This window comes from Sceloporus occidentalis, unplaced genomic scaffold (assembly GCF_023333645.1).
Source record: "Sceloporus occidentalis isolate IW3139 unplaced genomic scaffold, rSceOcc1.0.p SCAF_556, whole genome shotgun sequence".
Lineage (NCBI taxonomy): Eukaryota > Metazoa > Chordata > Lepidosauria > Squamata > Phrynosomatidae > Sceloporus > Sceloporus occidentalis.
In genome coordinates this window covers 57,163-72,720 of record NW_028317536.1, presented here as the reverse complement: position 1 = coordinate 72,720, position 15,558 = coordinate 57,163, and the positions used below count along the sequence as shown (strand labels likewise).

At 47.1% G+C, this 15,558-nt stretch overlaps 1 protein-coding gene across 1 annotated transcript; it reads left to right on the top strand.

The window, feature by feature from the left end:
• The first annotated feature begins 208 nt into the window (after nt 1-208).
• On the top strand, nt 209-11,975 carry LOC149271133 (pre-mRNA cleavage complex 2 protein Pcf11-like). The gene is made up of 16 exons (XM_089507593.1): nt 209-376; nt 3,391-3,516; nt 4,056-4,241; nt 4,460-4,651; nt 4,838-5,904; nt 6,182-6,368; nt 6,462-6,906; nt 7,080-8,401; nt 8,524-8,632; nt 8,841-8,939; nt 9,084-9,219; nt 9,694-9,877; nt 10,323-10,478; nt 11,049-11,141; nt 11,245-11,280; nt 11,751-11,975. The coding sequence occupies exons 1-16, from the start codon at nt 209-211 to the stop codon at nt 11,973-11,975; spliced, it is 4,731 nt and encodes a 1,576-aa protein (XP_089363719.1).
• The last annotated feature ends 3,583 nt before the right edge of the window (nt 11,976-15,558 follow it).

Here is a 15,558-nt window from a genome sequence, read left to right as displayed (position 1 = left end):
GCTCGTGCTACCAATCAGAGGTGGCTGAGGGGGCGGGCCGTTTAGGCTGCCAGTGACGCGCCGCGTGTTTTCCTAGTTCTGCCTATTCCCTGCCGTCGCCATTTTGTTACAGTTTAGTTGAGGGATCGCCGAGCCCCGAACGACGGTCTGTGGGGCCCGCGCTACGTACAGACCCCCAACACGGAGACTCAACACCCCAACCGACAGCATGGCCGAGGCGGACGCCCGGGAAGACGCGTGCAGGGATTACCAGTCCTCATTGGAGGACCTGACCTTCAACAGCAAGCCCCACATCAACATGCTGACCATCCTGGCCGAGGAGAACGTGCAGTTCGCCAAGGATATCGTCAGTCTTATCGAAGCGCAAATCGCCAAGGTTTTTATAACAAAAGAATTTTATTTCTTTAAACGCCCCTCCCTCTGCTCCCTCTGCTCCCTGGAGCCCCTCAGCGGATAGCCGACCCCCCATAAATAGCCGAGCACCCCCCTGGAGCCCCTCAGTAGAGAAGCCCCGCTCCCCGGCCCTCATCAACTAGGCCTCCAGCCCCTGCTTTAGTAGTTCTCCTGCCGCCCAGGTCTTTGCCCTTTTCGTCGCCACAACATGGCGGCCGCGGTGACTCCCAGCGCCATTTTACCCTCTTAGGGGCAGTTTAGCGCTTTAATTCTAGTAGTAGGGACCCCCTCAGCGCCCCTTCCCAAGGTCCCCAACCCGATCTTTGGCTCGCAAATCTCTGTCGGCCGCCGGGTCTTGTCCGGTCCTAAAGGCCTCTGAGCTGCCCCAACATGGCGTCACGGGCGAGGCGGCCATTTCCACACCGTGCCCGGCAGGCCGTGCGGTTGCAGTCTGTTGGTGAAAAGATCCGTGACCCGGTCACCCGTTTATTATTATTACGCCAAAGGCCTGATCGTAGTTTCCATCTCATCATATCTCCCGGGGGAGGGGGGGTAATAAGCAGAATCGATTTGCTTGTGAAATGGTCTTATCACCATGGTAACCAACGGAAACCCTAATGCTTACCGTGCTGATCAGACTGTCTTACCATTTGCTTTTGGTTTCTTTGAGGCCCGTGCTGGTTCGGTTTGTATGATGAGACGGTAATTACCCCACCCCCTCTGCCCATGTCCGGGCAATTGGGGCAAAGATCATGGGGCCTTTTTTTGTCTGGTAATTTTTATTTAATAGTCCAAAGAGCACAGCCATTAACGAGCCGGCCGATCAGATGATCCCCATACGTCCCCTAGCCTTTTAAATCTGCTGACGCAACCTAAACATGTAACATGCGTGTTCTTAAACTTAACCCCTCATTGCTCACCGGGTGTCTTCTTTCACAGTCTGATATATTGAGGTCTTTTTTTCTTTTCTTTTGCCCCTGAATATCAACAGATTGCAGCCGCAGGTGGCCGGGAACGTGCCGGGAATCTGCCGCCTCATGGCTTTGGTTCATTCAGCAGAGCTCAGCCGGTAACGTCATAGTAACGCACTGGCGACTTTGCCCCTAATGGCGACTTTGCCCCTAATATAATTTCTTTCCAGGGAAGAGTGTGTGATAGGAGTTGGGGGGACCGGCGGAAACGTCCCCCCCGGTGCTTGTGTTCCTGCTGCAGAGTAGATTAATTGTAGACCGTATTTATTATTATTAATTTATCATGAATAAATGATTAAATACAAAACTTTTGTTTGATACGTAAACTTCTTCTAACTGTATTTTGGAGCGTTAGAGGACTGCTAAATGACCCCAGAATCAGTATACATTATAAGAACCTGTCCTTTGGGGCCCTCCCCCCCGTATGTTGTAGACATGCTAACGTGACACGCATGAGCTCTGTCGGATGAAACAAACATCTTTGATGGCGAGAGAGTGCATAGTTTTTGCCCCCCCAGCCCCCTCCCCGCGTATGTACAGGTACCACGGCTCATTGTCCAGCGTTGCTTTCCGGCGGCTCCTGTGTCGGGAGACCTCCTTATTTATATGTGAGGACCCCTTTTATTGAACGGCCGTTACTGTGCGCTGGATCCTCACGCTGCTCCTTGTCTTCAGGTGTATCGCTCAGTTATAGTATACGATTTAATAAATGGCTTTTTTTTTTTTTAAAAGTGTGACTGGAATGCTGCAATCTGTAAATAAAATGTATGAAATATGTATTTGTCTTTTTATTTACCGTTGTTTTTGTGCTCTTTGCGATGTTTCTTACGAGGTTGAACACAGTAAATGACATTTCGGGGATTTCTTGTGTTGCTTAAAACTGCTTCCGATTTATGTCGGCAAACAAAGACAATCGATTTTTTTTTTATTTTTTTTTTTGCACACTGGTAACATTTTTCTTTGTGGACGTTTTTAAAAGTCCCCCCCCCCTCGCGCGGAGGTCACACAATGACGGTTTCACACGTGAACACACAATTATCTACACGCCATACGCTAACCCAGGTCCTTCCGCTGCTTGTCGAACGATCTCTGAAAGTTATTGGGGGGGGGGGTTAAAGTGGGTTAGATTTTATTTGTATTTTTATTTTTTTTGATCAGTGTTTTTTAAAACCCTCTCTGGATAAGCGAGGCGGTTAAACCCGTTCTGTAAAGATTAAGCGGCAGATTGTGGTGTTTATCAGTTTCCGCAGGTTTCCTTAGAAAACACCCAAAACACACACTTAAAAGAAAACAAAGTGTATTCCAGAGAAGGTGTTCCGTCACGGCGACGGTCTGGAAACGCGGCATTTTTATATAAATGCTTTTCCACTTTTTTTCGTTCAATTTGGAGTTATTTTAACAAGTTACTAGTCTTTTCTGCGTTTTATTTTTGTTAAATTATATATATTGTGAACTCGGATTTAATTAGTTCTGAGGGTAGCGAGGAGCCAACGCAGTGGGTGACCGGGGGGGGGGTCTTTGGGGGACGCTAACACCGCTCTGTTAAGCAGCCGTGTGAACGAGTCGCATCTTAATGATAAATGTGAGGCTTCGGGACGTTTTCACGCTCTGCGCATCCGGACCGTTCTCTCTGGGACTCGCCAAGCGCTGTTTCTTGGCCGCGCTCGGTGCCGGCAGATGCCAGACGGATCCAGATGACGGGGACGTAAAGCGCTTAAGTTTGAAGGGACACGTTTGAAGGAGTTCCTGAAAACGCCGCCGCTGCCACTGTTTGCCTCTTAAGAAAAATAATTTGCCCGGTCTACCAAAAGACCCCATGGACGCCATAACGTAATGCTAAAGGCTGGAGGCCCTTTAATGAAAAACGGAATAAAAAATAAATAAAACCTCTCCAGTCTGCAACACTTGGACCGTATAAAACCTTTGGCGTGTAATAGCTTGTTGTGGTTTGTATACAGATGGCAGGGGGCCGTTGCGGGGGTCTATAGCTTTGTCATATTAACCTTATCAGTTTTCTTTTATTTAGGCTCCTACCACGGAGAAGCTTCCGGTCATGTACCTTATGGATTCCATTGTAAAAAACGTCGGGAGAGACTACCTCGCAGCCTTTGCTAAAATCCTAGTTTCTACGTTTGTAAATGTTTTTGAAAAGGTATCCGTCAACCATTCCTGCTTCTCGTCTTTGAACCTGGGTGCTAGTTTCATGTCGGGCCCCGCGGTAACTTTATGGAACGCGTTGACACGAGCTCGGGTCTGTAGATAACTCTCAGCCGTGTTAGAACTGACTGAGGATCGCGAGAATTGCAGTTAAAAAGCAAGAGGGCTCGGCTTTGGGAAGCAGGGAACGACCTCTTTCCTCGGAACGATGGTGGGAAGTTGGCTTCTGCAAACGTTTTTCAACGATTTGTGACCCTTACAGGCAAATGTAAACCTGATAATAAAACAACCGCTGATTCAAATGTATAGAACTTGGTAATTAGTCAATTTCTGAATCGATTAGCGAGGGTTTCGGCTTAAAAGCCTGGGAAACTATTTACAGATGCGGCCGAATGCGTTTATTAAAGGTTATTGACGCCCCCGAGTAAGCTGCGATAATTGGGGCAGAACGGTACCTTTTGGGCTCATACATGACATGTTCCTTTCTCCGGTTTTATTGTAAATTGTCAAGCCACGCAATTGTTCTGTTTTCAGGTGGACGAAAACACTAGGAAAAGTTTGTATAAATTACGCTCGACTTGGGATGAGATTTTCCCCTCAAAGAAATTGTTTGCGCTTGATGTGAGAGTGAACTCCTTAGACCCGGCCTGGCCCGTCAAACCTCTGCCCCCCAACGTGAATACGGCTAGTATCCACGTTAACCCCAAATTCCTCAACAAAGTGAGTATATGTTCGTTTCTTGTTTGGTGCAATGAGTCTGTGGTTTGCTTAAAGCCCTTTCTAGGTCTAAGTAGCTCGCGCATGACTCGCGGCGACATCTACTGCGTGTGGACAGGGCTTTTCTCTGTGGTCGCCGTACGTGGCCGTCTGCGTGTCTTGGAACCCATGTCGGCCAAGTCGTTGCTTACAAAAGCCCCCCCCGTTTTTTCCTTTTCCAGTCGGAAGAGGCGCCCGCGGCAGCCGCCCCTCCACCGAGTCCCGCGCCGCCTCGTCCCAATAATACCGAGACGCAGAAACATCTGTCTCAGGAGCAGCTCATCAGGCAGCAGCTGTTGGTGAAACAAAAGCAGTTATTGGAACTTCAACAGAAAAAGTTGGAGCTGGAACTAGAGCAGACAAAAGCCCAACTGGTGAGTCCAAGATGGCGCACCTGTTGGTGATCTCCATCAATGGCAGTAAACTGTGGCCTATTTGGGTCGGATCAAGGACTTTAACCAACTTTTTTGTCTTGTGATCTGAAACGGATTATTTATTATTTTTTTTTTTAAGAATTTTGTGATAGTTCTAAAGCGTTGTTGGTATTTCTTCCTTTTCAGGCAAGCAGCATTTCAGTGCCCGTGAAACCGCATCCCGCTCCAGAAATTCACCACCTCCCTACCAGAGCGCCTCACCCAACTCCGGTGAATCCGGAAAAAACCCGAGTCCCAGGACCACCCCAGCCTCACGAGAAACCCCATGACAAGTCTCCAGTGCCCACCAGAGACCCTCGTCTTATAAGGGTGAATCAGCACTCGTCGCATGCCAACCAACACTCGTCGCATGCTAAAGATCAAAGTCACAAAAAAGACGCGAAGTCGACCTCCGTGAGTCCGACAGAGAATAAAGCTGCTAAGCCTTTATCGAGCGAAAAACCGAGCTTCTCGAAACCAGAAAAGCCGAAATCCGGTGAAAAACCCGCAAAAAGAGAAACTCTGCAGGCAGAGTTGAAACGCAAGTCCATGACGCCGTCGCCTCTGAAAGCAAAAATACCGCACTTGAAGTCCCAGAGCGCAGAAAGCCCCAGGGACCCTGAATTAATTAGACGAGATCCGAGATTGCGGAAACACCTCGGCGATAAAACGGACGAGAAAGAGGGAGACGCAAAGGAGAAAAGGAAAAGCGCGGAGAAGAAAGAGGATCACAAGTCCACAGAGCACCGGCCCGCTGGAAACCGGAATAAACTTGTAAACGGGGTCGTGCAGAAAAACGAATCGAATGCTGACTCCGATAAAATGGCCTCGAAATCCGGACGGGTGAACAACCGAGTTAGGTCACGATCTCCGCTGCATTCCCCCAAGCGACGGGAGAGAAGGTCTCCTAAAAGGCGACAGCGGAGCCTATCTCCGATTCCTTCTCTGCTAAAAATAGGCAAGCTGCGCCCTCCCGCGAATAAACCGTCTCACGCGGAAGACTTCCCGCCAAGCGCACGGGACGAAAGAAATAAAAGGAGCGCCAAAGCAGATGCTCGCGACGGCAGGCGGCAGAAGAGGACCTCCGAGGAAAAGCTGCCGGATCCCGCCGCTCCGCTTTCCAACAAGCCCAATTCTGACCCGAAAGAGAATACGGACGGATGGCAAGGGTCAAAGCCTAGCAAGCGGAGGTGTAGCTGGGAGGAAAATAAAACGTAAGCGGCTACACACTATATAAATGTATTTTAAGTTGCCCGCCGGCGCTCGTTCCTTGGGTCCCAAGTCGTAAATTAGTGGAGGGGAACTTGATGTTGGTGTCCCGGTCTACTGCCGGCTCGGGGGTACCGGTCGACTCATCTGTAGAGCTGAGCTGTATTACCCCGATGTGTATTTCTTAGTCTGTGTTCTATATTTCAGTCTAGGTAGCGAAATATGTCGTGTGGCCCTTTCAGAAGTGTATTCCCAGGTCGCTTACTGTGAATTTCTTTCCAGTCCACAGAAAGATGACCACCCGCTGGGTAACAGGAGCTCGTACGCGAGACACAGAGATAGCTGGCCCGGTAATAACGGCGTGCAGTCTCCCCGGACGCCAAAGCAACAACCTTTCTTAAGTGTCGATGCCAACCTAAAGATTCCAAAGGAGTTGACGAGTGCGAGTAAAGGAGAGCTGCTCCAAAAGGTAAGTCGGGGGTTTGGAAGTCCATTCACATGTTCTGTGAGCTGAACCCAAAAGACTAGGAAAGTTATATATGTTTATATTTTATCTCTACAGGCGAACGAGAGGTTGGCGTCCGGAGAAATAACACAAGATGAGTTCCTTGTCGTCGCTCACCAGATTCGTCAGCTCTTTCAATATCAAGAAGAAAAGCAGAGATGTAATGTGTGGGATAGTCCCACGACGGAGGGCAAGGGGGGGGCGCGCAAAAAGCCTCTTCTCTCCAACGCCGAGCTGACCTACTATGAGCACAAAGCCAGACTGAGACGGACACAAGTTCAGCATCCCCTCTCGGGGCGTGATTTCTCGGACTCGGAATATATGGATTTCCAGCTTGATGACTTAGTTCCTCCGGGGCACGAAGGTGAATATGGCGGAAGGAACGAGCAGTTTCCAGAGAGACACAGGCGCATATCTCCGGTACCGGGCGCAAGGCCACACGAAGAGGACGCGCTTATCGACGGTCACCGAAGACACGAGGAACGGCGAGAGCTCGCCAAAGGTATGTTCCGGTGTACATATATTTACGTTTTATTGTTTGTGAGCAAAGGGATGCAAACGGCCCATATAAACAAAACCATTGGTTTGATTCCCGGGATTTGTATGTTTCCATACTTTTGTGACCCGAACGTACTGCTTGCCATTTGGTTAATAAGCCTCTTGCTTTCTTTTAAGGATTACGAGAGAAACTACCTTTCAGCGAGCCTAAAAGATCCCGGTATGAGGAATTGGATCAGGCGCCTTTCGGCGACAGCCCGGATTTGAGAATGATTGGGAAAGAGCCTAATTCCAAACATTGCGCTTTACTTGATGAAATAAGACCAATGCACGATGTCCCGCTAAGGGTACCTCCTACCAGGGTGGATGGACCCGCGAATAAAGCTTTTGAAGAGCCTTCAAATATATCCAGCCTTAGAGAGGGTTCTCCTGCAAACACGTCTATGCAGTTTGAAGCCACATCAGGGAGCCAGGCTGGACCTCAGTGTTTTGAAGCGATGCCTGTGCAGCCGGTTGATGCACTTTTTGAGCCCAGAGGAGGCAGTGCAATTGATGGCCCGGTGTTTGAAGGTGGACAGAACCAGGTAGTTGCCCCTAACATCCCTATGGGCCCTCAAAGATTAGAACTTTCGCAAGGTCAACCTTTAGGCGTGCAGCGATTTGATGGAGGGCAGACGTTAGGCCCTCAGCGGTTTGAAGGTGCTGTAGGCCCGCAGAGGTACGGCGGATCACCGAGGCTACCGTTCTTGCAGCAAAGATTCGATGGTGTGCAGGGCCCACCAATGAGATTTGAACAACCAATGGGATTTGACAATGCAGGACAGTCAGTGGGTTCAGGGCGGTTTGATGGGCCTCCAGGACCGAGATTTGATCACCCTCCAAGGTTCGACCATGGACCTGGTCCACAACCTATAATGAGATTTGATGCACCAATGGGGCAAGGTGGTCCAAGATTTGACGGAGCTCCAAGATTCGATGGCGTGCCCATTAATAGATTTGAGGGTCAACCACCCCTCATGTCGGGATTTGATATGCCACATGTGCAACCTTGCCAGCGATTTGACGGACCTGCGCGACATCAGACACAGCCGAGGTTTGACGGGCCTCTGCAAATGCAGCCACGTTTTGACGGACCTCTGTCTCAAAGGTTTGATGGACATAACCAACAGATGCGGTTTGAAATGCCTATTGGCCACCAAAGGCCACCGTATGATGTAAATCCACCTGCTATCAGGCAAAACGCGCCACCTTATGGTCAGACCGGTCCTTATCCTGAACATCAAAACGTGTTTCATGGACCCTCTCAAGGAATGCCATTCCAAAGACAAGAGCAGCGCTTTGAGATGTCACAAGGTCCGAACTTCGCCGCTCCTGGTGTCCAGTGTTTTCCTAACCAGGTCAGGCCGCCGGGACCGTATTTTGATGACAAAAATCCTCAAGGGCCTCAGTTCGGCAGCTTTAACAACGTGCCGGTGGGAAACTTGCAACCAAATCAGCCGGTACGTTTATTTGCGGCCTGTGTTGTCTTGATGTGGCTCACAATGTCAGATCGTCTATGCGAGGAACCTGTCTCTCCCCAAGCTGTTGGCTGCTAAATAAACTCTTCCTTCTATCTTTGTAGTTCCCGACTCTAGGAGGAATGGTGCAGCCGGCCCTTTACAATCCCGAGCAGACATTCGCGCCCCCGGCACAAGGACCAAATGCAGGAGTATTTGTCAACAACCAGCAGGGTATGCGCTGATTTATACTTCTCTTTGTGTGGCTCTCTGCGATGGTGTGTGAAGCATGTGTGGCTCTCGGAGCCAGGGCGATGTACAACAGGCTGGGCTTTAATGAGGCTCTTCTCCGCGCGATGCCGAGTTGTAACGCTGTTCGCAAGAACCCGTGTGTATCCGCCGTCTCTTCTCACGAATGACTTTTGTTTCTTCCTCCCTCCAGCCGGCGCGTTTCCCTTTCCGGAGAATCACTTGGGTCAGGTTGATGTTAACGAGCTCTTCTCCAAGCTCTTGTCAACCGGAATCCTTAAGCTGTCGCAGAGTGAAGCTTCAAGTCGTAAGTTTATCGTTCTTCTTCTTTCTCCACCCTTTTAACCCGGCGTTACCCGCGTCGGTCAGCAGCGGTTCTGTCCGTGTCATTTCCGGGGTAGCTTGCGGTGGTTTTATTCGTTAAATTTTCATCTAGAATCAACGATGGAGTCGCCTGAAGTGGTGGAGCCGCCTTCACAGCCTGCTGCTGCTGCTGATGAAGAGGAGGATGAGCCCGCCGAGGACAACAGTGTTCCCGATCTTACGTCTTTTACCATGGAAGATTTGAAGCGGTATGCATAAAGAGGGTCTTTCTCACGCAACAGTTTTTCTGTGCGAATGCGCGGGACCGCCTTCCTCCGTGAGAAAATAGTTTGACGCCCTATGATTTGTTAAAACAAAAATCTTCATTTAAGGAAATTGTTGAAGCTTTTTAGTGTTTTACGGCTTTCAGGTTTTCTTTTTCTTTCTGTAGGTTCTAGAATAGATAAGTATGACCCCCCCCCCTTACATATTACCCGTATGCATCATTTAAGGAGCCCTGTATACATTAAGGTCGGCCTCTTTGGGGTAATGTCTAGCTGTGTTCTGGTCTGATGACCGGTCAGACGCCTGCCTCTCTGCCTTGCAGCTCCGCCGGCGGAGTTCTGATCTTGAGAAGTTCTGTGTCTCGTTAGCCCGCTTTTAACGGGTTGCGTGCAGCAGACATAGCATTGATTATGTAAATGACGCCATGACTACTTAATGAAAGCGTTGTTTGTCTGCAGCCGATACGACAGTATTATTAACCGCCTGTACACCGGAATCCAGTGCTACTCGTGCGGCATGCGTTTCACAAAGTCTCAGACGGACGTGTACGCCGATCACCTGGACTGGCATTACCGGCAGAACCGAACAGAGAAAGACGTCAGCAGGAAAATAACCCACCGCCGCTGGTACTACAGTCTGCAGGTGAGTCGGGGATTTGGGGCGGCCGTACAAAATTAGCAAATCGGCAAAATAGTTATTATTATTGTTTGTGTTTATTAGTGGAGTGCGTGGGGGGGGGTATTATAGCAGCTTAGCTGTACTCTCCAGCATGTCATCCAGGTAATTATTTTTATCCTCCGAGGTGAGCAATCACTCAGCGAGACGTTATCGAATGTGTGTTTATTAGCTTCGCCTCTCTAAATAGACCTGTGCGTCAGGACGGGCTCTTTTTTTACTTGCCGTTCGCGCACGTCTGATTTCGGGTGCGCAGCGCATGTTCTTGTATATTTGTACGGTGTTTCCACCCCTTTGCACACAGGATTGTCTAATTCAATAACAGTTTGTGGTTATTGTGTGATGTGGTTGTAGATGCTTGTATTTTCTTTCTGTAGATTAGTTGTATTTATTTATTTTTTCCTCCCCACAGGACTGGATCGAATTTGAGGAAATCGCGGATTTGGAGGAAAGGGCCAAGAGCAACTTTTTTGAAAAGGTACACGAGGAGGTCATCTTAAAAACTCAAGAAGCTGCCAAAGAAAAGGAGTTCCAGAGCGTGGTGGCTGGACCCGCAGGGTCTGATGAGGTAGGGGGCCTTCGGGTAACTCCATTAATGTGGCATGCAAACGGTTAAAGATTAGGGGGGGTTCAGCTTTCTCTTCAGATGGATTTTGTGCCAATCCTATAGCTGTGTGTACATATATAATTGTGTGTGTGTGTGTGTATATATATATGTGTGTGTGTGTGTATATGTGTGTGTGTGTATATATATATATATATGTATATATGTGTATAATGTGTGTGTGTAATATGTGTGTGTGTATATATATGTATATATGTGTGTGTGTGTGTGTATAATATGTATATGTGTGTGTGTGTGTATATATATATATATATATATATATATATAATTGGATGGTAAGTGGGAGGAGTTACATTAGGATTTGTAATGCTTTGTGTTAATGTTTAAGGCAAAGTGCTCCCCGTGTCAGTATCTGTTCCTGGTCTCGTTCCTTGGATCCCGTAACCTTTTTATTCAGGGTGGGTGCTGGATATCGGCCCCCCAGCTGTCCTCTCGTGCCCGGGCCGTGTGGGTATCGAGTGTCGGCGAGAACGGTTTCTGTCGCCTGACTTGGTTGCTTGTTTTCCTCCCCAGCTTTGTGAGATCTGTCAGGAACAGTTTGAGCAGTACTGGGATGAAGAGGAGGAGGAATGGCACCTCAGAAACGCCATGCGCGTCAACGACAAGGTAACGATCGCGAGTTCCAGGGGGTGCAGATATTTAAGAGCTGGATTTCTCTCAGGGGGGGGGTCCTCTTATTTATCTAAAATATGCTTTGATCTCTTCACAGATTTATCACCCTTCGTGCTACGATGATTATAAAAATGTAAGTTTAGTTTTCTCTCTATCAGTAGTTTGTATAACGAGGCGTTACATTCGCAGATACCGTGATACGGCAGTGTGATTGCCCGTTACGACAGTATACACGGTGCTTTAGGCTGCTTAGGGGCCACGGCTTCCTCATCCTTACAATAAAGCCGTTTCATCCCTCGCCTGGCTGCTTTAATCGGCTATCAGCTGCAGAAATCCATCGCGCGTCCCAGACGATGCCGGCTGATATCGCGATCCACATCCTGTTCGGCCGGCTTAGCTTCGATTAATAAAACATTTAATCTGCTGAAAGGGCAACCTGGCTGGAATTCCTGTGAATTGTATGATGAAGCTTTTATATCGCTGCTGTATTTCTAATCTGATAATTGAAGCAACTCCTGTATGGCTTGCCTTGTGCTTCAGTGCCATTGTGTTACCCTCTGCTGCCCTTCCTGGTCTTAAAAACTAAACGGACTTTCTTTGCAGACGTCGTCGTTTTTGGATAACACGCCATCGCCTAGTAAAACTCTGCTGGAAAACCCGCTCAATGCCATGCTAACCTTGGTGAAGGAGGAAGAGCCGGAGCCTTTGCCGGCCGTCACCGTAAAGGAAGAGCCGTCGGAGGCGCCCGTCACGAGCTGCAGCGAAACCATCCCGCTCCTCGCCGAAATCAAACCGGAGCCCACCGAGTCCGACACGCCGCTGCATTAGCCGAGTCTGCCAAGGCCGATGGCGTTCCTGGAACTGAACTGGGGCAGGGTCCTCGGGTATCATTCAGTTACTGAATACATTTTCGTATTTGAATTTTGTATACCTGCACAGTTTTCATGTGTGAATTTTTTTTTTTTTCTTGTAAAATTTGTGCAGTTAAAAAAGATGAAATTGTATTTAAAAGAGGACTTGTACAATTTTCACTTGAACTGTAAATTCTAAATAAAATATTTTTGATATAAATGGAGTGTAATGTTTATGCACGCCATAACAAGCTATAAAAAAAAATGCGTTTCTTTAATATTTAGGTTTACAGTGTCTTTACTAAAATTCTGAATAATAAAAAATAAAATTGCTGACCTAGGTTGACAGAATAGGTATTTTTTGATTTATAAAACCTTTAATGAGATCTACATACTATATATATATATATATATAAAACCAATAAAAATTTAAAAGGGTGTTTTTGTGCGGAACAAGCCTTTTTTTTTTCCCATTTCTTTCTTTTTTCTTTTTTTTTTTATAGATTGTAGGTTCAGAGATTCAGGACTGCAAAACATTAAAGAATTTGCTTCTGAGTGCGTTCGGCGCCATCTATACTTCAGTTGTTATTTAAAAATTTATTCAAATAAACAGAATAAACTTCCCAATTTATTGTTGTGTTTTTTTTGTTTGTCTTGTGTAAATGTATAGCACTAAACACCGAGGGTTACTTTGTGTGTTATGAGTCTGTGGGTGTACGCGAGGGGTCTGTATTGAGATATTTGAGTGCGTTGCCAAAGGAAAACCCAGGTTTGTTCCATTTTTACCACTTTTTGGGTTGGGGCTCTTAACGTTTTAACAATTTCAGGTTTATTCTCAGAAACAAGTGTTTTGGGGGGCAAATGTCTAACACAAGGGTTTGCTGTATAGAGATGGGGGAAGGGCTGGAAAAATTTGGTGGCGGGGGCAGGGTTTTTTCTGTGTCCCCCCCCCATTGAAAAATGGAGCGTGGCATATCTTATTTCACGATGATAAATATGTCTTCAACACAGCATTCAAACTACCATATTTGCTCTATTATAAGACGACCCTTTAAATTTTGGATCTTATTTTGGGGGAAAAAACGAAAATGCCTGAATATAAGACTACCCTTATTGGGGGGGAAAAATCAAAACCACTGGTTTTGTAATATCTTATTGCATGTGTAGTGTTTTTTTTTTTGTTTTGATTTTTCTTGATCACCAGTCAGTGGCTCAGATAGGAATAGCACATCTATAGGAACAACGTGTCCCATAATTCTCAGTCAGGCTTAAGACACCCTGGGAATCATGGGAAATGTAGTTCACTAGGACTGATTTGCATAGAATTATAGGCAGGGATATGGCACGTAATTTACAAATGGAAGCGGCGTCGGGTGAGCGTGACCCGCGCAACAGCAGTGGTGTGAGCTTCGGACGTATGCTGTGATCCGGCCGCAGCTGAGAATGCTGAAGCGGGGGATGGTGTTTCGGCCGTGGAGGCGGATGCTGGAATTCGCCCCTGGTGCATGCGGAGATGCGGCTGAGGATGCTGGGATTCGGAGGTATCATAGGGGTTGATCTGAGGTCTGATTACAGGACGACCTCGATTATAAGACGAGGTTGATTTTTCAAAAGGTTTTTTTCTATAGAAAACCTCAACTTATAATCGAGCAAATACGGTCTATTACATGAAAACCCGCGCGGTTCAGCATTTCTACAAAGTCTTCCTTTTATCTGTTAATAAATAAATGTATCATTTCTCTGGATTTTTCCTCCCCGGAGCAGTTTTCATTTAAATTGTAAAATTATGGAGAAGTTAGAAGCGTGAACGCCGCGGTATCAAACGGATCTGTCACTTTTACACATTTTATAATTTTATGCAGTAAAAGAACCCGGAAACTATTAAAAAAAGAAACGCAAAGATATAAGAACTCCTCCCCCCACCATGTGTTTGCAGCTGTCCCAACTCCCTGTTCTCCGGATCTGCAGTATTATTCCTTCCCATAAAGTTGCTGATTGGTTCAGGCAGCCACTTAATGGGGGGGAATAATACTGACTAAAACTGATTAGGTAAAGCTGGCTCTGCCACAGCCTGCCACCGATCCCAGTTTCCGAGAGGTGAAACAGTCCCTTCTCTTTTCAACCAAAAATAATTAGGTTAAAAAAACACAAACGGGGTGGATTTTATGAATCTGGAGATTCTAGAAGCCGCGAAAATCACATTTTTATTCTCATGCAGCCGCGCTCTGCAGGGTCCGATGTTCTGCTGCGGTGACAGACTTGAGTGTGTAGCGGCCACCATCGCCGGGTAGCCGGTCCGGGCCTGGATATGACATTCTATCTCACACACTGGGCCACGCGGGACGTTTGCTGCTTGCTGGCTGGGGGTCTCGGCGTAAAATACAGAGACTTCAGATCTTTTACTTTATTTCCCTTTTCTAACTTTTTATTATTTATTCTGATGCCGAGGGCTCCTGGGGGGTGGCGGCACCGATAATGCTGGGGCCCCTGCAAGACTTATGGTGGGGCCACCAAGCTGTTTTTTCCCCATATAAGGCTTGTTAGAACTGCACCAAGCCACGCCCACTTTGCCTCCTAAAGCCTGACCAGTTACGTAAGCAAGTTTTCCATATAAGGCATGTTAGAGCCACACCCACTTTACATCATAAAGCATGGGCGTGTCATAATAGGAGCCTGCAGTGTGTCAGCTCAGAGGTAGGTGGAGGATCTTCTGAGGACTGAGCTCCTGACCAATGTTTGTGCGGATCTGTGATTCCTCCCCGATCAGGAAGCTTAGGAAGTATTGTTTTGCCTGGAATCCTTGACAACGTTTTTTCCAAGTTTTTCGCCTTCCCCTAGATCACTAGGCAGGCGGTTTAGGATCAGCCAATCAGTTACTTGGACGGTCTGGAGACTTTTTATATTTTCTATTTATATATTTTTATATACTGAGAGTAATGCGCTATTATATAATAAATAAAACACCCTGTATAATGCATATATTATTATATACTGAGAGTAATGTGCTATTATATGCATTATACAGGGTGTTTATTTTATTATATACTGAGAGTAATGCGCTATTATATGCATTATACAGGGTGTTTATTTTATTATATACTGAGAGTAATGCGCTATTATATGCATTATACAGGGTGTTTTTATTTATTATATATATTATATACTGAGAGTAATGCGCTATTATATGCATTATACAGGGTGTTTATTATATCTTATTACCCTATTGGCTTGAATATAGGCCGCACCCGAATAAAGGTCGCACCCTAAAAGTTAGGTGCTGTTTTAAAGAAAAAAATTTCTTAGTAAAAAAAAAAACACTTAGTGGAACAGATATGCTGCCACTCTGCCCTCCCCAGACATGCTGCCACTCTGCCCCCCCGAGATATGTTGCCACTCTATCCCCCCCTGAGATATGCACTCTGCCCCCGAGATGTGCCCCCCCCCGAGATATGCTGCCACTCTATCCCCCCCTGAGATATGCTGCCACTCTGCCCCCAAGAGGTCCCCCCCCCTCCCTAGACTTACCGGTGCAGACTCCCAGGGGTCTTGCAGGGCTGGCT